Below are 19912 nucleotides of genomic sequence, written 5' to 3'. Positions count from 1 at the left end.
GGGGGGGAGGGGGGACCCCATATCAACTTTATTTGGTCTCCTCACTGTTTTCAACCTACATCCTATATATAAACCATATACTCATGCACCAATTAGTACAAACACCACAAACCAGTTATACGATCAATATTGATACTTGGAAGAAGCAAAAAAACTGCAAGAAAGAAGCGAGAATAGAAACAACAAATGGGTTCTCTGAAAAAGAGTGGCGGTTACACCGGTGCTATTTTGTCGAGAATAGCGACCAACGACCAGCACGGAGAAAACTCAGAGTATTTTGATGGATGGAAATCTTACGACAAAAATCCTTTTCATCTTTCTCGAAATCCCCACGGGATTATCCAAATGGGTCTTGCAGAGAATCAGGTATATCCATATATATTACAAATCAAATAATAAACCAATAAAGCATTACACGTTTACGCCCAATTGTGTATAAAACTCTCTTGTGTATGATTAATGTGACCTTTTATATGCATCATTTAACACAATTTTGTTTCTATAAATTACAGCTTTGTTTAGACCTGATCAAAGAGTGGATCAAAGAGAACCCAAAAGCTTCTGTTTGCACCCCTGAGGGTGTTCATCAATTCAGCGACATCGCTAATTTCCAAGACTATCATGGCCTTAAAGAGTTCAGACAGGTATTTAGACTTAATCATGTCTGTCATTAGTACATATTTTAGGTTAACAGACGTACGCACGCACCATGGTTTGTTCGATATCGACAAAATAACCAGTTTGGACAAATATTTCACACATACATATCTTAAGGATAATATAGTTACTCTTGAAAACGTAAAACATATTTTTTTCAGTAAATTCCCTTGCTGTTTTAATTCGGTTTTGTCCATGGTTTGTTCAGATATCGACAAAATAACCAGTTTGGACAAATATCTCACCTATAGCATTCAAACATCAGTAGATATGTAATGCATAGGATAAAGAAATCTAGTTTTGATATGTTTGGTAGATAAAAGATAGCTTAATATAAGGCAATTATTTAACCGAACTTTTCAAATTGAAGGCAATTGCACATTTCATGGGAAAGGCTAGAGGTGGAAGAGTAACGTTTGATCCGGAGAGGATAGTGATGAGTGGCGGGGCGACCGGAGCCAATGAAACGATTATGTTCTGCCTCGCCGATCCAGGCGATGTTTTTCTTGTTCCCTCTCCTTATTATGCGGCGTAAGTATTTTCACATTTTGACAATATATACATTTTAAAGTAATGTTTTTAATATGTTTTAAATTTTCAAAATTATTGACCGGAAATTGTTAAAATGCTATTTTTTTTGTAAAATAAGGAAAAAGTGTTATGATTATGGATAGTGTGAACAGGTTTTAAAGAAAAGAGAGAAAAAAGTTAGGGGAAATTTCATGAATGTAACACTCATATACTTTTGGTTTTGGGTTAACAAATTTCAAATCAAAATGTGTTAATAGTATTAGTATCAAGTTTTGACTCTCTTTTCTACTTTTGACACACGTGTAAGGTATATCAACTAAATTTGGTGGTCTTGATTCAACGCGAAGCTCACAGAAGCATTAAACCTTTTTTTCCTTTTACAGATTTGATAGAGACTTGAGGTGGCGTACAGGTGTCGAGATAGTCCCGGTTCACTGTTCCAGCTCCAACAACTTCAAATTAACCGTCGAGGCCGTGGAATGGGCCTACAAAAAAGCTACAGAGTCCAACAAGAATGTCAAAGGCCTACTCTTCACCAACCCATCAAATCCGCTCGGTACAATCTTAGACAAGGACACACTTGAGAACTTAGTCCGATTCGTCACGAAAAAGAACATTCACCTAGTCGTTGACGAGATCTACGCTGCCACCGTCTTTGCTGGAGAAAATTTTGTGAGCGTCGCTGAGGTGGTCAAAGACTCTGAAGTCAACGCTGACTTGATTCACATTGTTTATAGTCTCTCGAAAGACATGGGACTTCCCGGTTTTAGAGTTGGTATAGTGTATTCTTACAACGACTCGGTTGTGTCATGCGCAAGAAAGATGTCGAGTTTCGGACTAGTTTCGTCGCAGACACAGTTCATGCTTGCTTCGATGTTGTCGGATGATAGTTTCGTGGACAATTTCCTCATGGAAAGTTCAAAAAGATTAGGGATAAGGCATGGTGTTTTTACCCTAGGGCTCAAGAAAGCAGGTATTAATTGCTTGATAAGCACTGCAGGTTTATTCGTGTGGATGGATCTGAGACATCTACTGAGAGTTCGTAACTCGTTTGAATCCGAGATTGAGCTTTGGCATATAATCATCGACAAAGTGAAGCTCAATGTTTCGCCAGGCTCTTCCTTCCAGTGCACGGAACCTGGCTGGTTTAGGGTTTGCTTTGCCAACATGGATGATGATACTCTCCATGTGGCGCTTCTACGGATCCAAGATTTTGTGTCCAAGAATAGCAACAAGACCGCTGAGAAAGCATCGGATAATGATCAGGTAATTCAGAACAACAATGCTAAGAAGCAGAAATGGAAGCAGAGCAATCTCCGACTGAGTTTCCGACGACTTTACGAGGATGGACTCTCTTCGCCGGGGATAATGTCACCACATTCACCTCTTCTCCGAACATAAAACAATAAGGCTGGACGCTTGAGCAATTGGATGAACTCGTCGCCCCAAGTGTTAATTGATCTTTACTTAGTAAGTCGTTAAGCTTATGTTTTTTTATGACTACAAGCTTTTTTTCTGGGGGTCAAATGGTAACTTTTAAGATTTGTGTGCTTAGTTTCTTGCTGTCTTTTTTTTTCTTACTCAGGATTTGATCCATGGATTATCCTAGTAGTGCTTGTATGTAGTAGTTGTCCTTTTGGAAGGTTTTCTTGAATTGTTGTGTGTAATAAATGAAATATTTATACTTTTATAATCTATAATTGGGATTCTACAGTTTATTAGTTGGGGAGGTTGATATGTACGTAATGGAGGATTTGTTAAGCTAATTATTCGATTTTTCTAGAACCATGTTTAGTTGTTCGCCCAATACCTCACACATCACACATGCATGCCACCATGCCTATTCTTTTTTAAAACAATTATTAAGTGTACTTAATCCTGAACATTCTATATAATTGTGCCTTAGCCAATAATACGGCGGGCGCTGAAAGTTTCATCAGCAGTTTAGCTGCACCATACATGATAAAAACCAAATTATTAAAATCGTTACAAAGTGACAAATTTGGTAAGAATGTTCAGCTATTCAAACATGGTGACATCTCTTATGATTAAGCGTCAGCTTGAATGAAACAAAAGATATGATTCAGCTTTTTTTTGGTAAACTATAAGCTAGTAGTTGTCGATTTCATAAATCTCAGATTAGGAAAGTTATTAAGCTGACGAAACCATATTTATACCACACATATGTGTTTGTGTTTATTACTTTATTTATATGCTCTTAACACTTGGTAGGTAAGCGGTGAAGACAGGGCGTGCTTTGGTCCGGCTCTTGGCTGATATTGATACGGTTCATACACGTATTAATCTCCCGAATGAAATTTCAAAATGACAACCCGGTAGTCTGATACTCTGATTCATCTATTTCACAGTAAGAAAAATATAATAAATTACTTTATTAATGATCACACAAAGTTTTTTTTTTTCTGGTAATCATCAAAATAAAATTATAAGATAACCCAAGATTCAGTAAGAAAAAAAAAGACAACCCAAGATTTGATCTAACCATATGCTATAATGCATAATAAAATTATAAGACAAACCCAAGATTTGATCTAATCTACAAACGTATCGCTGTTGTGTCATTGCCCGAATTCTCGCTATAATGCATAATTTTCTTATTGTTTAATATATGACAAAATTATTGTGACAACCCATCCCGCGACTTAGACTCACAGTTTTACGGGACACCAACACTAATTTTTTACATGTAAACTTTTACTAATTTTCCTATGTAGGTTATTGATGCGCTTGGTGTTTTTCGAACCCAAAACTTTATCTTTTAACTATATTCTCACAAGACGAGTTGTTACCACTTGATATGCACTTATAACGTCCCGACCGTCCACGGCTAATGGGTCTTCCACGTTCGTTTCCTCAGCCTGTGGGCCTCATCCCGTTCCAACGGTCGATGCGTAAATTTTCCAAAGACTCGAAATCATTGTTTACTGGCCCTGCAATTACCACTCGACTTTTTCTCGTGATTTGGCCTCACTTGCACGATATCGCGAATCACTTTCCGATAAGTCACCCATCCTTCCACTACTCTAGCTTAAGCACATTTAATTTTGAAATTCTAAACGGATGTGTGACGGAAAAGTAAGTCAACTTTAGTGATATAGATAGTCAAATCAATTTTCTTAAGCCTTTTCATATATCACAACACGGGATGTTATAATTCAACCCCTCTCAAAGAACGCAACATCCTTGTTGCGCCCCACAACATCCTTGTTGCGCCCCCACAACATCTTTGTTGCGCCCCACAACATCCTTGTTGCGCCCCACAACATCTTTGTTGCGCTTCACAACATATCTCAAAACGTTTTTTTCAGGTAATAATCGAAATGGCTAATCAGCTCTAATACCACTTATAACGCCCGACCGTCCACGACTAATAGACCTCTCACGCCCGCTCTCTCGGCATGTGGACCCATCCAGTTCCAACAGTCTGTGCGTAAATTTTTCAAAAGCTTGACATCATTTTTTACTTGCCTTCCAATCACCATCCGATTTTTTCTCGTGCTTTAGCCTCACTTGCACGATATTGCAAATCACTTTCCGATAGGTCATCCATCGTTCCACTGCTCCAGCTTAAGCACACTTAATTCTGGAGTTTTAAATGAATGTGTGACGAAAAATGTAACTCAACTTTGATGACATAGATAGTCAAATTTATTTTTTTAAACTTTTTTATATATCACATCGGGATGTTACAATTATCAAATTCGATATTTTTGGAAAATGATTCAATCCTTTTCATTAAGAATAATATGTTTCTAGATAAGTGTATGTATCTCTGTCCATTTACAATCATCAACATTATTTTACGGAAAAAATGAACATTATTTTACGGAAGATAACGACGTAATTATATTTATTTGTTTCGTAGAAATACTGACATGGGCATACGTTTTTTTTTTCCTTTGTAGTGAATAAATCATATTAGATTCACGGAAGTTTACTTTGTCATGTATTTTGCTCTAAGCCTCTGACCCATAATAATTTATATCAATAATAATAATAATATAATGATAATGATAAAATAGCCGAAGTTTTTATTTGATTTTTCACATGCACATTTTAGGTGGCTACCAACCCAAAAGCTTTCACAATTGCATTTGGTTTCAAGTTGAGCCAACTTGTTAAATGACATTTACAATGCTTTTTTGGTTATGTGAAGACTATATTATTCAATCTATTGAAAATGTGGTCTACTTTTAGGTGTTGTTAGAAAAAAAAGAGTCAAAACTTTAAATTTGATCGAAACAAAAGTAAAATTTTTAAGAAAAAGAAAATCTAGAATCATATCTTCGTTTTTACATTTCTAAAAGTGACTCATCAGATGGTAATGAAGGCCATGCCCTTTCGCTTCGTGCAAAACAGAAGTAATTATAAATTAACAAATTGATCACATCATATTTACAGCTAAATGTTATAAGCCGCCCAACAACATTTATGCACCTGAACGTACACCCACATACGTTTTAAATATAATGGCTCCAATACATATTTTCTGTTTTGCAAATCTAATAATTATAAACATTTTTTTTGTTGAAGAATTTTCGTGAATTATCAAAGCTGAAAAAGACTACAAAGAATCGGTGTTCCAAAAAAAAGTGTTTCAAAAAAAAAAGAAAAAAGAAAGAATCAAACTAGAAACATAAACGAAGATTTGATTTTAACAGAAGCGCAGCACGAACTACATCAATGGAAAAGAAAGGGACATGGAAAAAGCCAGTAGCTTATAAGAAAAGTAGCAAGAGAAACCGGTTTGTTGCGCTCACCGTTAATGATTTTGCGCAGTTATGTGACAGATAAAACATATATAGAATCCTAAAACTGTTTGCAATTTCGTCATAACATGGGATATTAATAAAACTATACACATAGAAGCACTCTAATTAGTATTTCACAACTAAAATGCGATATATATAACACCATCCTACTGTATATATGTATACAAAAGTTCCCTTCAAAGTTCAAACAAACAAATAAACAATAGAAATTATAGTACATTCCAACGATATATACACAAAACATATCATCGAAATAAGAACCTGTTTCGAAACATGAACTTCAATCCCCTCCCCCGTTATGTAGGAAAAGAACATAAGTGATCTAATCCTAATCGACATATCTTAGTCTAAGATATATCCTCTATTTCTTATTCTTCTTCTTCAGTATAGATCGGTCCATCTTTTCACATTTTTCACCCAAATTATATTACATTATACATGTTTTTCAACATATAACGCAAGCGTTAGGGTTTTCCTCAATGCTTTGGGCGTAGTAATACGTTGTTAGATGAGGATTATATGCTTTATACGCCTTTACAAGCTCCAATACATGATCTGGTGGTGGTGGTTGAGGCAGTGGCTGCGGTTGTGGTTGATCTTTCTTCTCTCCTTCCTTCTTATCGCCACCTTCTTTCTTCTCTTCTTCCTTCTTCGGAGCTTCTCCTTCCTTTTTACCTTCTTCTTTTGGAGCTTCTCCTTCTTTCTTCGGCGGCTCGCCACCACCTTCCTTTTTTGGCTCCTCCTTCTTCTCCTTTTCCGGCTCCTTTGCAGGTCCCACCAGTATGATATCCGTCATCGGCCAATACTTCCTTAGCTTACTGACTACATTAACAGGATCCACGGTTCCTATCACCGTTAACTTCTTCTCTTTCATGTCCATTGCAATCGAATCGATACCTATTAAAAATGAGGTGAAAGTTACTACAATTTTCTTAAAACTATTTAAGTTGTTTCCCTATAGATAAAAGTCACCGCATTTTATTGACAATACTGATAAGTAAAGTAAAATACTGTGGATTAAAAACAAACAAAAAATACTTGACATTTTATTATAATTGATGGGCACATCTTTCAATGAAAGCTATAGTGGCCCTTGATGTGATTTTGTTCCAAAACTTAAAAATAAAAAATAAAAGCAATGGGTTTCATTTCACAAATAATTGAATATGGCGCAACTTTTTACCGTGCCGTCACTGTTGAAAACGAGGAGACAGCTCTGTCAGAACAGCTCGTGATTGTTGAAAGAAAATTTATAGTAACAATTTTCTTGTTTATACGTGTACCCCACCAAACAAATCAGAAACTGAACCGGACCAAATTGACCGGAAACAAATGGTTTAATAGTTTGCTTAGAATTATAAGTGATAACTATACATAAAGAGATCTGTAATGTGTACCCTAACAATTTATTTTCTAGGAAACATGCTGACTGCTGAGAACAAAATAAATAATTGATGAGGATGATTACCTGGGAGAGTAGAAACTGTTTTAAGAGCTTTTTGTTTGGCCTTATCATCATGCAGATCCAACTTTAACACGATTTTCTGCACAATTATTACAAAAGACAGACAGTTTCTCTGAGATTCAGTGAAATATATAGCTAAAGTGACGTGAGCACAAAGATGAGTTAACTAATCTTCTCTTTTCAGGTATACACAGATTTGAAGGTTTAAAAGAATACACTAAAAACACAACTGATGTGTGGTATACGCATACACATACACACAGGGACATGCATGCATGTGTTTATGTGTGTACGAACAAGAATCTAAACCCGTTTTCATATAGAAATTCAAGTACTAGGAATCAAATCTTGCATAGTGTAGAGAGAGAGAGAAAGAGTAAGAGATGAACCTTCATTGCTCTCTGTTTTTTTTTTGGATTTGGCTTTTGTTTGCAGAGAGAGAGAGATGCAAAAGAAGATTGTCTCTTAGTTAGAGAAAACTGAGGATGAGAAGAAGAATGAAATAATAGGAAACTTTCGAAGATGATAAGAGAGATTGGACACTGATCTTTTTTATTAAAAAAAAAATCCTAAATCCTGACAACTACGGGAGATCAAGAGAGAGAGAGAGAGATGCATGCAGAGAGAAAGAGTGTCTCAACAATAATGAATTGAATGAATGGTACGAGAGAGAGAGGGATGAAGAGATCTTCTTTTTGAGCCATCTCATTCGCGTGAGATAAGGCGCGTGTCGTAATTACGTCTTCAAGTGTTGCTCAGCGTCATTTTACTTTCCGACCTTTGGTTTTTGTTGTTTCCTTTTTTTGACCCTTTGAAATTTATTTTTCACCTTATCCACGTCATTTTTCCTTTTTATATTATAAACCAATTCCTAACTTGAATTTTTTTTTTCATCTATTGATTAACATTAACGCAAATGGAAGTTTCAAAGTTGCAGACACTAGAAATTAGCCATAACAGAGCTAAAACAAAGGTTGGCCTAAAGCGATACAACAACACCCTGCATAACGCCATAACTCCGATCACTTCTCCTAGTCAAAAACAAAGTACCACAACCTAACAGTACTCATACCATCAACAACTTTGTCAGGGTAACCTTGTAGAGGGGGAGCTTCTCTCACTGTCAAAGATATGTCTGAGCCACACAGGAGCACCTGTTGCCACATAAGATCGAGTTCTCAGCTTTTTGGTTACACTTCTAGCAATGAGATCAGCTCCTCTATTGGTTACTCTTTCTTCTTTTTGGATTCTCCGCCACACAACTTATTGCAAAGCTTCCAAAATCCACCGTCCCTGAGGTTTAAAAGATGGCCAAATTCCTAACTTGAAATTTTATAATTATATTTTTAATTCATGCATTTCTCTTTTTGGACGAGAATAAATTTATACTATTTGTTTTTTTATACAATACAATGGTGCCGAGAGACATGTTGCAATATCCAATAAGGTTGTTGGTTGTTTATTCAGTTTTTTTTTTTCTTTGTAAATATGTAAAGGAAGACACAACAAAAGTTTTGTTATAGTGTATTTTATTACAATATCACTCTTTGAAATTATGTCTAAATCTACAATTCTATGATTGATTTTTCTCCTGAAATTTATATATTAAAAAAATTATCTAATAATTGAGTCCTCACTATCCCACCATCAGTTTCCCAGTTCTACACGAATTCGATTCCCCAAACAAAGACAAATAATATTCTCACAGCCAAAAGTCTAATAAAATAAAATAATTCAGAAACTACAAGCGTAGTGGGAAACAGCTACAATTTCCACGTGTGCGCCCACGTAAATTAATCTAATTTCTCTTTTAAATAATTTACGTCCACGAAATCAATACAGATATAGGTTCTTATATTTTTCGAAAATTCTAACAAAAATAGTAATAATGGATTGTGTTTGGGTCGCACTTTAGCACACTGCGGGTTTAGCAAATGAGAAGATATTATAGTGGGATATGGTTATTTAAAAAAGTCGGCTTCTAATAAATTCAAGAGATTAGATTCAATTCTTAGCATCCCGTCGATGCTTATCTAGACCGTTGAATCCTGGTCCTAGGAGTAGGAGGACTTGGGTAATAACACTTTTGACTTTTAACCAACTGTAAACACATTTTATCGTATATTAGTTTATCATTTATTCATTCATTTATAGCAAACTTTAGTCGAGAAGATAATTCTATAGACAAAAATACTTTGCTTTATGGTTTGACCAAATTAAAATGGTTCTTTTGATGGTTTGAAATTGAATATTGTACTTACAGCCGCTAGTAATGGGTTTGCTAGTTTTTTTTTTTTCCAACTGAAGTTTATTAATAGGATTAAATCCAAAATGGGCATAGCCCAAGCCTTACAACAATCCGAAGCCCAAAAACAGAGGCATACAACCAAGTAAAACAAACTGGGTCCGAGGCCCACACCGAAACCCTAGTAGGCTAGGCGTCGCTCTTCACGCGAAGCCGCACGCCTCCTTTCTTCCTCCGGTACCAGCGACCGCGTCACGACGACTCAACGGCCACCAACGACAGCAAAGTCGAAACCGGAACTCAACCATTCAACCAGACCTTCGAGATACTCGAATCCAACAAACACATAAACTTCAAACCAAACAGACGGATCTACGAATTACCAACATATATTAAAGTCTACAATCGATTCATCATCTACGACATATAAGCGGCAACAGATTCAGATCGAGAAGCGAAAACCAAATAAGCTCAAACTCGTAGATCTAAATGAGGAGAAATAAAAAACCCTAAAATGAATGTCGGTGCCAGCGATGCTGCGGAAGCCACCGCCTCCCAGAAGCAGAAGCCGACGATGGCGATGCTGAAGGAACCACCGCCTCCCGGTACCCAAAGCCGGCGAAGAAGGTGCTGAAAAAGCCACCCCTTCCCAGAAACAAATCGGACGGCCACCATAGAGAGGTGCGACGCCGAAGCCTAGATAGATCAAGAGACCCCGAACAAAAGCCAGATGCTAAAAACGAAAAAAACTCCACAACCGGACCGACGGTGGCTCAGAGAGCCTCGCCGTCGGTCGGAAATCTCTTAGTTTCTCTCTCAGTTCTCTCTTTGAGTTTTTCAATAACAAATTGGTTTCGCTCCCTGGGTTTGCTAGTTTTACATTTAAAATTACGTATACGACGTTAAAGGTTTAACTCGTTTCATTTTAGTTTACTCCCTTTACTTGTCTCAGAAATGACGTCGTGCTACTTAGTGAACGATAAGACTTTTTCAAATGCATTTATGGAAATACGTAAAAGGACATTAGATAGGGAGAGTATAGATTCCTTATAACTGTACATGTATAAAAAACAACGATTGATCTTAATGCAATACACAACTGAAGACTAGTATAAATTTTTTTTTTTGCTAAAAGACTAGTATAAATTAAGGCAAAAACAAAGTATATCGTCAGTTAATTAATGTTTAAAGCATTATTATAATCCAGCGTCAGCGTAAATCCTGACTACGAATTAAATGATGATTAAAAGTTACGAAATGCATTTGTTTAGTTCAACCGATCAACTAACAAATGAGAATCTAAACTACAGTCAAAATCATACAGCATGATGCAAATTAAACAAGTAAAACCAACTAAGTAAACCTCCGACACGGATCTTAAGTTACGGGCCATACACATGAACTGCAAATTCTATAATAAAGTAGAACGTAATTAGTTTTTGATGCCTTAGGAATCCCATTTAATTTGAACTTTGTCACTAAGTTCGCCTACTAAACTTGATGATGAAGTGACAAGCCCCCGTCTTTCGGTGTTATCAAAAAGAGGAGGAAGAAGAAAACATTACAACCGGCCTATAAATATATATCCAAAGCTGGTCAGATTTATCCGACAAGATCTGAGATTGAATGGTGTGTGATCTCCTAATGGTATATGCTCCAACGGGTCACAATTTTTCTTTCTAAAATTATAGAAAAGTACGTATAGGGAAGAATATAATTGCTGTGACTAAAAGAGGATTTGGGGGTACGGTCAATGATCCAAATGAGTAGAATGATATTTCTTTATGAATCATTATTATAATATTAGGTTTGCAGATATAAAAGGTGACCTTATCTAGAAAAAAAAAACAGAACTACGTACATCATTAACTTTTGGCAAATGAAACGCATTATAATTCAGGCACGCATTAGTAAGTTTGGTAAAATCATTCATAAAGTTTTATCATAAATTTGCGCTCGAAAAACACCTAAATTGGCATAATTTTTGTATAGTTAGCTACATATATATACACTTAGTTGCATTGACGAAGCTAGAGAGAGAGGAACATGCACCCATTGTTTTTTTGTAATTTCAAAATTTTCCAAGGCAAAACTAGATAAACTAGCTAAATAATTATGAAAACTCTGTTTAGTGCACCCATAAACTAATGAAAACCAGTTTATGCCCCCACTAATTATCCTCTAGCTTCGTGGATCAGGAACTGAAGTTATACACTCTTTGTTAAATAGATTGTTAATAAAATAAAATAAATAGAAATTGATGAAACGTACTTTGTTATAGAATGTAAATATAATCGTAAGAAAACACTAACTACGTACACTGATTTACACTACTAAAGACAACACTACGGCAGACGGTATCACACTCCATGCTTATTCTGCGAGTTTTCTATGATGATTTCAAGTTTCAACGTGCAGATCATGGGTCATTGCGATTGATAGCATCTGATGAGGCCCAAGTCCAAACTTAAAGGAATACGAAATTGTGGCCCAGTTATCATATTAATTAGCATTCAAAACAAACAAACAAAACTGTCACACGTGCGTGTCGTTATAATCCTCGTAAGAGTGAGTATTTTTTATCTTGTCGGTTTCTCCTTTGACCAATCTCTCCGTTTTTACCGCGTCTTCAAACAAAAAACTATAATTTTTTACCTTGAAAAATATATATCTCAAACCCCAAAAACCTAACCTCGAACGAAAACGACAAAATTCATTTCTCCGTTCATCAATCGCCTTGAATTCTCTCGTCATCAATCCATTTGAACCGATGATTTCGAGGGATCATCATCATCATCATCATCCGGATCCTTTGGGTACATCATCCAAATCATTCCACATGAAAGCCTCCGCCGTCGCACCGTCGCCGGCCTCAGTTCAATTGTCTCAATCGGCGTGGCTGGAGGTTCGTCTGTTCTACGTCCGCATCGCCCCCTGCGTGGTTGAGAACGTCCCCGACTCCCTCACCCTCCGCCACCCTCGCCGCGAAACCGGCGCTTCTCTCGAGGTCAACGGCGTCCGCGTTCCTCCCCTGCAGACGGCGTCTCTAAAACTCCGACGCGACAGAGTGGACCGGGAATCGTCGGAGGTGACTTACGTCAGCACGGAGGCGGTGCGCGTGACGGGGTGCGTCGATTTCGAGGTGTACGATAAGGAGGAAATGGTACTGTGCGGGAACCTAGATAGAATCGAAGGCGCGTGGAGTAATAACGGAACGGTGAGCGATGCCAAGACTGGGTGGGGCATGGATTGTTACGTGGCTATGAGAAACGGTTCGGGCTCTTCCTCCTCCTCTGCGTTTTTCAGGCCGAAGCTAGGCGTCTCGTCTCCCTCCGTGGAGGTTTACATAGCTGGTTGCTGTGGCGGTGTTCCGGTCATCTTGACTAAGACCATTCAGGCGAGTCCGAGGAGGAAGGTGGCCAGGCACGTGACGCTCGACGCTATCCCGGAGGACGAGGAGGTTGACAAGGAGCAAGGCGTTGTTACCACTGGGGATGATGAATTCCCCCGCCAACAGAAAGTATGCTTCTGTGTTGATAGTTTTGATGACGATTCTTAAGTTAGGGTGGAGATTTGATTTTTGGTTTAATGCAGATGATGGAGTCAGAAGTTGATGATGAGTCTGAAATGAAGATGAGGTACTACCCTGAAGGGATGTACGTGGATGAGGATGGTCAACTCTCCTGGTTCAATGCAGGTGTCAGAGTTGGAGTTGGGATAGGCCTTGGGATGTGCCTTGGCGTTGGCATTGGAGTTGGATTGCTCATGCGCTCATATCATGCTACTACTAGTAACCTTCGTAGGAGGTTCTTCTGATCATCATCACCCCACCATCTACCTGAGGCATGTCGAGATGTTATAGAAAGAAAGAAGCGGAGATAGAATTTTGGTAGATAGCTGTATAGACTTCTTTTTCGTTTTTTCATCGCTTATAGTCGGCTTTGTTCATATAACACCAGTGCACAAGTGAGTGAGTGTTCCCGTCTTGCAAAATGCTTTTGTTTTTATTCAAATATTTGTTGCTTCGTGTTGTTGTCGCTGCTACACTCTGGAGCTTGTGTTTTCTTCCTGGTCAAGAAGAAATAATACGACATAGGAAGTGTACATGTTTCACTTGTGTAGTTGGTTTTGGCATTGTAAACGTCATAAGCTGATGTATATACTGTTAACTTGGAACGGCGTCGTATTACGGCGAGCACCAGCATGTAGATTCGGACCAAATAGTACTAATGCTGTTGAATTTAAAAGAAATATGTATGGGATACCCCTTTAAATTATTTATAAATTCAACGTTTAGCCCCTGTATTGTTGCGAATTTACAAGATTCAACCCTAATTCCCAATATTTCTAAGATGTCCTTTAGTCCTCGGGAGTAGCAGCGAGAAGATGAGCAAGATCCGTCCGTCTGCGACAATGCCCCATCGTGACCAGCCGTCTCCTCTCGTCGTCACACTCAACTGTGTGGAGGATTGTGCGCTCGAGCAGGACTCACTCGCCGGCGTTGCTGGCGTCGAATACGTCCCTCTCAGCCGCATCGCCGATGGTAAGATCGAGTCCGCCACCGCCGTCCTCCTCCATTCCCTCGCCTACCTTCCACGCGCAGCTCAGCGCCGTCTCCGTCCTCACCAGCTCATCCTATGCCTTGGCTCTGCCGATCGAGCTGTGGATTCGACTCTCGCCGCCGACCTAGGTCTCCGCCTCGTCCATGTGGATACTTCCAGAGCTGAGGAAATCGCTGACACCGTCATGGCGCTCATCCTTGGTCTCCTCAGGCGGACGCACTTGCTCTCTCGCCACGCGCTGTCGGCTTCCGGATGGCTCGGATCGCTCCAGCCGCTATGCAGGGGAATGAGACGGTGCCGAGGTATGGTTTTGGGTATAATCGGTAGATCTGTATCTGCTCGTTATCTAGCTAGCAGGAGCTTGGCTTTCAAGATGAGTGTGCTCTACTTTGATGTCCCTGAGGTATGTATGTGACGTGGTGTTCCTCTCAATTGGATGTTTCCTTAAATTGTCAATGGTTGCGTCTGCATCTGTCCAGGGAGACGAAGGACGAATCAGGCCCTCGAGGTTCCCACGTGCTGCCCGAAGAATGGATACATTGAATGATCTACTAGCAGCTAGTGATGTCATTTCCCTTCACTGTGCGTTAACAGACAACACCGTTCAGATACTCAACGCAGAGTGTTTGCAGCATATCAAACCTGGTACTGATCTTTCTTGCCTGTTCGCGTACATGAATTTTTTTTTAGATTGAAGATGATAAAGTTGGGTTTTTTTTTGTACGTTAGGGGCATTTCTTGTCAATACGGGAAGCTGCCAGCTGCTGGATGATTGTGCTGTGAAACAACTTCTAATTGATGGAACCATAGCTGGTTGCGCCATTGATGGTGCTGAAGGTCCTCAGTGGATGGAAGCATGGGTATGGATTTCTTTTCCATTTGTTTCTGGTTATGCTCTTATTTGATCCGGGACTTCATTATTGATCTTGTTTTGAATTTGCAGGTGAAGGAAATGCCGAATGTGCTAATCCTACCACGTAGTGCGGATTACAGTGAGGAAGTATGGATGGAGATAAGAGAAAAGGCCATCTCTATCTTGCAATCATTTTTCTTAGATGGTGTAATACCAACCAACACTGTTTCTGATGAGGAAAGTGAAGCAAGTGAAGAAGAAGAAGAAGAAGTATCACCTATCAGGCATGGCAAATTAGCACTAGTGGAATCCACCAGTAGACAACAACAGGGAGAAAGTACTCTCACTAGCACCGAAATCGTTCCTATAGAGGCTAGTGAGTTTAAGGAATCTCTGAGCCCCGGTCAAAACACTGCCATAAAACCTGAAGTAAGGCGTAGCAGATCCGGTAAGAAAGCCAAAAAGAGGCATTCACAGCAGAAGCACATGCAAAGAGCAGAGGGTTCATCAGGACTACATGAAGAAAGTAGTACTTCACGAAGAGAGGATATTGCTATGAGTGACAGCGAAGAAGTACTAAGTTCCAGTTCTAGATGTGTTTCCCCTGAGGATTCAAGAAGCAGGAAAACACCACTTGAAGTCATGCAACAAAACCAGCTTGTAAGGTCAAGCAAGAAGTTCATCGGAAAATCAAGTGAACTGCTGAAAGATGGATATGTAATAGCCATGTATGCAAAAGACCTCTCGGGTCTCCATGTTTCAAGGCAAAGAACGAAAAACGGTGGTTGGTTCCTCGATACTTTGTCAAACGTGTCCAAACGGGACCCGGCCGCACAATTCATTATCGCATACAGAAACAAGGTAAACCTTCTTTTTCCTCTTCCTCGTCATTTACTTTGCTTGCAATGCCAGAGTGAGTTTGAAAGTTGTTTGATACTATCAATGGAGAAGCTAGGTGAACAGAAAGTTGAATTGAGCGGTATCTCATTTGTTAGAAAAGTTATTATATATAGTATATATGAATGGGGCTAATTGGTACTGGTGGATGAACTTGTTTGTTCTCCAGGACACTGTGGGTCTGAGATCATTTGCTGCGGGTGGGAAGTTATTGCAGGTACCGTCTTTTACATTACACAGTTACGTGAACTGGTAAGTCAAAAGTTTGGAATGCTCTAAAACTCGTTGTGTGCAGATCAATAGAAGAATGGAGTTTGTGTTTGCGAGCCACAGTTTTGATGTGTGGGAGAGTTGGAGTCTAGAAGGTTCTTTGGACGAATGCAGGCTTGTCAACTGCAGGAATGCCTCTGTAAGTCTCTCTGTCAAACCACCATACAATACAAATACATAAATGGAAAAAACATGTTGGTTTGTATGTGTAAAATGTTTAAAACAATGTTGCAGGCGAGTTTGGAGGTGCGTGTGGAGATTCTAGCGATGGTAGGAGACGATGGTGTTACACGTTGGATCGATTGAGAAAAACAAAAAGAGAGAAGAAACCAGAGTTTTCTTCTTGTGAGTTTCTCTCCTATGTTTTTTTTTTTCCCTTACGTTTGTAGGATTCACATATTTTGTTGTTTACAGTCGTCGGTGTCGTGTTGTCTGATTCGTATCAGTCAATCTTATTATATATTCTTTTTATCTGTAATGTGTGTTTGTTTCTAACCTCTTTTCTTTATTCGGTTTGCGGAGATATCCGATAAGCTAAGATTCTTAGATTGATGTTTGTTTTTGTTTTGCTTTTGAACTTTATAAGTAATATGTGTTGCTGTTTAGTGTTGGAATTTAGAGAATTGGATGTTTAAGAAGATGACTGATTTGAAAGTTTTTGAGGTAAAACCACAAATGAGAGAAACTGTGTCTTTTATATACGAGCCACAGCAGCAACAGTCTGTTTCGCGACTAATTAACTGATTGCCATCGTCAGCCATGTGGCGCTCTATGAGCGGTAGATACGTGACGTTAGACTTTTGTTTGACGTCAGTATAAGCAGATGGTTGGCCACATGTCTTGAACAAGAGCAACCGGCTCCTTACACGTGTTTGGCTAAAATCTATTTCCCTTTATATCGACCCCTTCTCTTTCTTCTCCCTCGTATATGGTAATGGTAATGGTAAATAGTAAAGCACAGCCATTCTCGCCTAGCAACAAAGTCACAAACGTCAAGAGGCTCTCTCTCTTTCAGACTTGAAAGTGAACTTCCGAGTTTTTATTGTCTCAATAAAACCCACCGATACTAGCCATTCTCATTTGTTTCCTCCATGAATATGAACTTACCGGGTTTCAGTACAACTCTCCCCCACTCGAAGACAACGATGCCTGTTTCTGCACGGAGCCATACGATGTCGTTCAGCGAGGATCCAACAAAGATGATTAGAAAGCCATACACAATCACCAAGTCTAGAGAGAACTGGACGGAGCAAGAACACGACAAGTTCATTGAAGCTCTCCATTTGTATGTCAAAACGACCTCTCTATCTATCTATCTATCTATCTCTGCTTCTTGTAGATTTCTTCTTCTGGTGGTAAACTCAGCAACTCTCATATACAGGTTTGACCGTGATTGGAAGAAAATAGAGGCCTTTGTTGGATCAAAAACAGTTATCCAGGTTATTTCTCTTATAGATAGAATCTGTCTTCATCATAATTACATTCCATTTGATTTCATCATCAGAATTGTCTGAGAATTACATAATATTAGTGTTTTAGATTTTTCCAAAATTTTCTGAACTTGTTTTTTTTTTTTTTTTTTAATTTCGTTGTAGATACGAAGCCACGCGCAGAAATACTTTCTCAAGGTTCAGAAGAATGGGACTAACGAACATCTTCCTCCTCCTCGACCAAAGAGGAAAGCTAATCATCCCTATCCACAAAAGGCTTCCAAAAGTGGTACTAGTTTCTTTTTAATCTTCCTACTAAGCTGCTTCTGTTATGTTCTGTCTCTTATCTGATTTTCTTTTGCCTTTTTTCTTGGTTGGTGCAGTGGCTCTTACAACTTCAAACGCATTGCTTGAACATGAGTATTTGTACACCACTGATCCACAACCGTTGATTAGTACTCCTAATCAGGGATTAATGCGTTGCAATGTTATTACGCCAATTCCAGTGATCAAAGGTAATATTATTATATGTGCTTAAATTTGCTGTGGATTGAGCTGTTAATCATCTCAATGGTAATGAATTTTGTGATTTGTAGAGGAATTGGGTGTCCTAGAGAACTGTTGCAGCACTAGTAGTAGTAGTAGTATTAGAGATCAGATGAGGACGAGAACGGTTACTGAGACAGATGACCAGAGAGGTACAAGATCTTCTGTTTGTCTGCAGTATATACTGATTACGAGTTCGCAATCTTCAATATATGTGCCTGATTACTGAGTTTGTGTGTTTGAAACACAGTGATGCCGAATTTCGATGAAGTTTACAGCTTTATAGGAAGTGTATTCGATCCAAAAACAACAGGTCATGTCCAGAGGTTAAAGCAAATGGATCCTATCAATCTAGAAACGGTATGTGACAATCGCCAACTACTCGAGAACATATCTTAATTGTCGTTTGAGAATGTCTTTGTTCATCAGGTCCTCTTATTGATGAAAAACTTGTCTGTAAACCTGTCAAGCCCCGAGTTTGAAGAACAAGTAAGTGTTACTCATCGCTTCACAAAGTTTGTTAAATCTTCATTTTTTTGGCTTACGGGGCATGATTGGTCTGTTTTATACAGAGGAGGTTAATATCATCATACAACGGTGAATAGAGAAGTCAGAGAGGAACTGAACACTGCTACTCTCTCTCTTTCTCTTTATGCCTACGGCGACTGGACCAAATGAGTGAAGCGGTTGTACTTGTACATACGAGTCTCGAGTTTAGAATATTTTGATCTTAGGTCATTAGGTGTTAGATAAAGCCTGTGTAGAAAGATATATCTATAACACAATATCCAGCCACTGCTCGTTTAAGTTTTTTTTTCTCTTTAAGATAGTATGGGACTTTGACGTTCCTGGTTTTGCAAAGCTTTGAAGCCTTGAACACTCGGTCATGTGTTTTCTATGTTTCACGCTATTGTTATTAATGAATTTAAACCCTACTAAAGAAAAAATGACAGTTATTCAGTTACAGAATAACTTCAGTAACTGAATTAAATGGGTTGTGTACAAAAGGGTTTTGTTACGGATCTTTGGGCATGTGATCAGCCTCATGATTGTAATACTCTTATGTGTTTAAGATTGTCTGCCTCTTATTGCTGGTAAAAACCAAAAACTAATAATGCATCCACTTGCATGTATAAGAACATGGTCTTCATATTAAATCAAGAAGAAAGAGAAACAAGTACAGCTAATCCAGAGTACTTAGTTTTATGAATCCAGCCTAGTACAAGCCCCAATTAATTTGAATTACAGCCCAATTATGAAACAAATAATGGAACTATTCGAACCAATTCATATGGGCCATAGCCTATTTTCCATGAGATCAAGGATTTATCAGTTGTTTGGGAGAAAGGAGCTTCAGTTTAGTCAAAAAGAAGTTTTTCTTAATTGTTTTCTTCCTCTTATGACAGCTTTCATTTAATTCCATTTGGGGAAATCACTACCAGTCACTCTCTCATATGATAGATTGTGCCTACTTACCAACATAATTCATGATTTTAGTCAATATATATGATAATTGTGCTATATAAAAAGCTAAGGTTGAAATATTAGTTTATTGTAATCTGTAACATTACTTAGTTGGTATGAAATGAATAATTGAATATGATAGAGCGATAATGGGTTTTGTCTTTATAGCCCCCCCCCCCACCCTTTTTAGGAGGCAACC

At 38.5% G+C, this 19912-nt stretch overlaps 5 protein-coding genes across 8 annotated transcripts; 4 read left to right on the top strand and 1 right to left on the bottom strand.

Moving 5' to 3' along the window:
- The first annotated feature begins 116 nt into the window (after positions 1-116).
- On the top strand, positions 117-2882 carry LOC106293242 (1-aminocyclopropane-1-carboxylate synthase 2). Its single transcript, XM_013728897.1, has 4 exons — positions 117-366; positions 513-644; positions 1028-1188; positions 1572-2882. Exons 1-4 carry the CDS (start codon positions 187-189, stop codon positions 2587-2589), a joined length of 1491 nt encoding a protein of 496 aa, XP_013584351.1. The 5' UTR covers positions 117-186; the 3' UTR covers positions 2590-2882.
- Positions 2883-6137: 3255 nt separating this feature from the next.
- Positions 6138-8092, bottom strand: LOC106343441 (FK506-binding protein 4). Its single transcript, XM_013782653.1, has 3 exons — positions 7836-8092; positions 7450-7525; positions 6138-6878 (listed from the first exon to the last, which is right to left on the bottom strand). Exons 1-3 carry the CDS (start codon positions 7839-7841, stop codon positions 6427-6429), a joined length of 534 nt encoding a protein of 177 aa, XP_013638107.1. The 5' UTR covers positions 7842-8092; the 3' UTR covers positions 6138-6426.
- A 4285-nt stretch (positions 8093-12377) lies between these two features.
- On the top strand, positions 12378-13927 carry LOC106294951 (uncharacterized protein At1g01500). Of its 2 annotated transcripts, none has more exons than XM_013730673.1 (2): positions 12378-13214; positions 13283-13927. In XM_013730673.1, the coding sequence occupies exons 1-2, from the start codon at positions 12462-12464 to the stop codon at positions 13505-13507; spliced, it is 978 nt and encodes a 325-aa protein (XP_013586127.1). In that variant the 5' UTR covers positions 12378-12461; the 3' UTR covers positions 13508-13927. The 2 variants fall into 2 exon arrangements, with proteins under 2 accessions (XP_013586127.1, XP_013586128.1); XM_013730674.1 differs by having other exon boundaries at positions 12378-13211; positions 13286-13926.
- Positions 13928-14037: 110 nt separating this feature from the next.
- Positions 14038-16585, top strand: LOC106294950 (C-terminal binding protein AN). The gene is made up of 7 exons (XM_013730672.1): positions 14038-14656; positions 14733-14898; positions 14983-15113; positions 15197-15967; positions 16173-16220; positions 16299-16412; positions 16508-16585. The coding sequence occupies exons 1-7, from the start codon at positions 14078-14080 to the stop codon at positions 16577-16579; spliced, it is 1881 nt and encodes a 626-aa protein (XP_013586126.1). The 5' UTR covers positions 14038-14077; the 3' UTR covers positions 16580-16585.
- Positions 16586-17199: 614 nt separating this feature from the next.
- On the top strand, positions 17200-19220 carry LOC106294952 (protein REVEILLE 3). 3 transcript variants are annotated; one of them, XM_013730677.1, is made up of 8 exons: positions 17200-17558; positions 17655-17712; positions 17908-17992; positions 18087-18218; positions 18300-18401; positions 18500-18609; positions 18679-18738; positions 18822-19220. In XM_013730677.1, the coding sequence occupies exons 1-8, from the start codon at positions 17365-17367 to the stop codon at positions 18852-18854; spliced, it is 774 nt and encodes a 257-aa protein (XP_013586131.1). In that variant the 5' UTR covers positions 17200-17364; the 3' UTR covers positions 18855-19220. The 3 variants fall into 3 exon arrangements, with proteins under 3 accessions (XP_013586131.1, XP_013586130.1, XP_013586129.1); XM_013730676.1 differs by having other exon boundaries at positions 17902-17992; positions 18822-19219; XM_013730675.1 differs by having other exon boundaries at positions 17869-17992; positions 18822-19216.
- The last annotated feature ends 692 nt before the right edge of the window (positions 19221-19912 follow it).

This window comes from Brassica oleracea, chromosome C5 (assembly GCF_000695525.1).
Source record: "Brassica oleracea var. oleracea cultivar TO1000 chromosome C5, BOL, whole genome shotgun sequence".
Taxonomy (NCBI): domain Eukaryota; kingdom Viridiplantae; phylum Streptophyta; class Magnoliopsida; order Brassicales; family Brassicaceae; genus Brassica; species Brassica oleracea.
This window is presented reverse-complemented; position numbering and strand designations above follow the sequence as displayed.

Excerpts from the sequence above, each read along its gene's own strand:
- LOC106294952 (XM_013730675.1), top strand. The coding sequence starts at position 17,365 with ATGAATATGAACTTACCGGGTTTCAGTACAACTCTCCCCCACTCGAAG. Across the intron at positions 17,559-17,654 it reads TTCATTGAAGCTCTCCATTT|GTTTGACCGTGATTGGAAGA; the intron begins GTATGTCAAAAC and ends TCTCATATACAG. Across the intron at positions 18,739-18,821 it reads GCCCCGAGTTTGAAGAACAA|AGGAGGTTAATATCATCATA; the intron begins GTAAGTGTTACT and ends TGTTTTATACAG.
- LOC106293242 (XM_013728897.1), top strand. The coding sequence starts at position 187 with ATGGGTTCTCTGAAAAAGAGTGGCGGTTACACCGGTGCTATTTTGTCG. Across the intron at positions 367-512 it reads TGGGTCTTGCAGAGAATCAG|CTTTGTTTAGACCTGATCAA; the intron begins GTATATCCATAT and ends TATAAATTACAG. Across the intron at positions 645-1,027 it reads GCCTTAAAGAGTTCAGACAG|GCAATTGCACATTTCATGGG; the intron begins GTATTTAGACTT and ends TTCAAATTGAAG.
- LOC106294950 (XM_013730672.1), top strand. The coding sequence starts at position 14,078 with ATGAGCAAGATCCGTCCGTCTGCGACAATGCCCCATCGTGACCAGCCG. Across the intron at positions 15,968-16,172 it reads TTATCGCATACAGAAACAAG|GACACTGTGGGTCTGAGATC; the intron begins GTAAACCTTCTT and ends TTTGTTCTCCAG. Across the intron at positions 16,413-16,507 it reads TCAACTGCAGGAATGCCTCT|GCGAGTTTGGAGGTGCGTGT; the intron begins GTAAGTCTCTCT and ends ACAATGTTGCAG.
- LOC106294951 (XM_013730673.1), top strand. The coding sequence starts at position 12,462 with ATGATTTCGAGGGATCATCATCATCATCATCATCCGGATCCTTTGGGT. Across the intron at positions 13,215-13,282 it reads TCCCCCGCCAACAGAAAGTA|CAGATGATGGAGTCAGAAGT; the intron begins TGCTTCTGTGTT and ends TTTGGTTTAATG.
- LOC106343441 (XM_013782653.1), bottom strand. Across the intron at positions 6,879-7,449 it reads AACAGTTTCTACTCTCCCAG|GTATCGATTCGATTGCAATG; the intron begins GTAATCATCCTC and ends CATTTTTAATAG.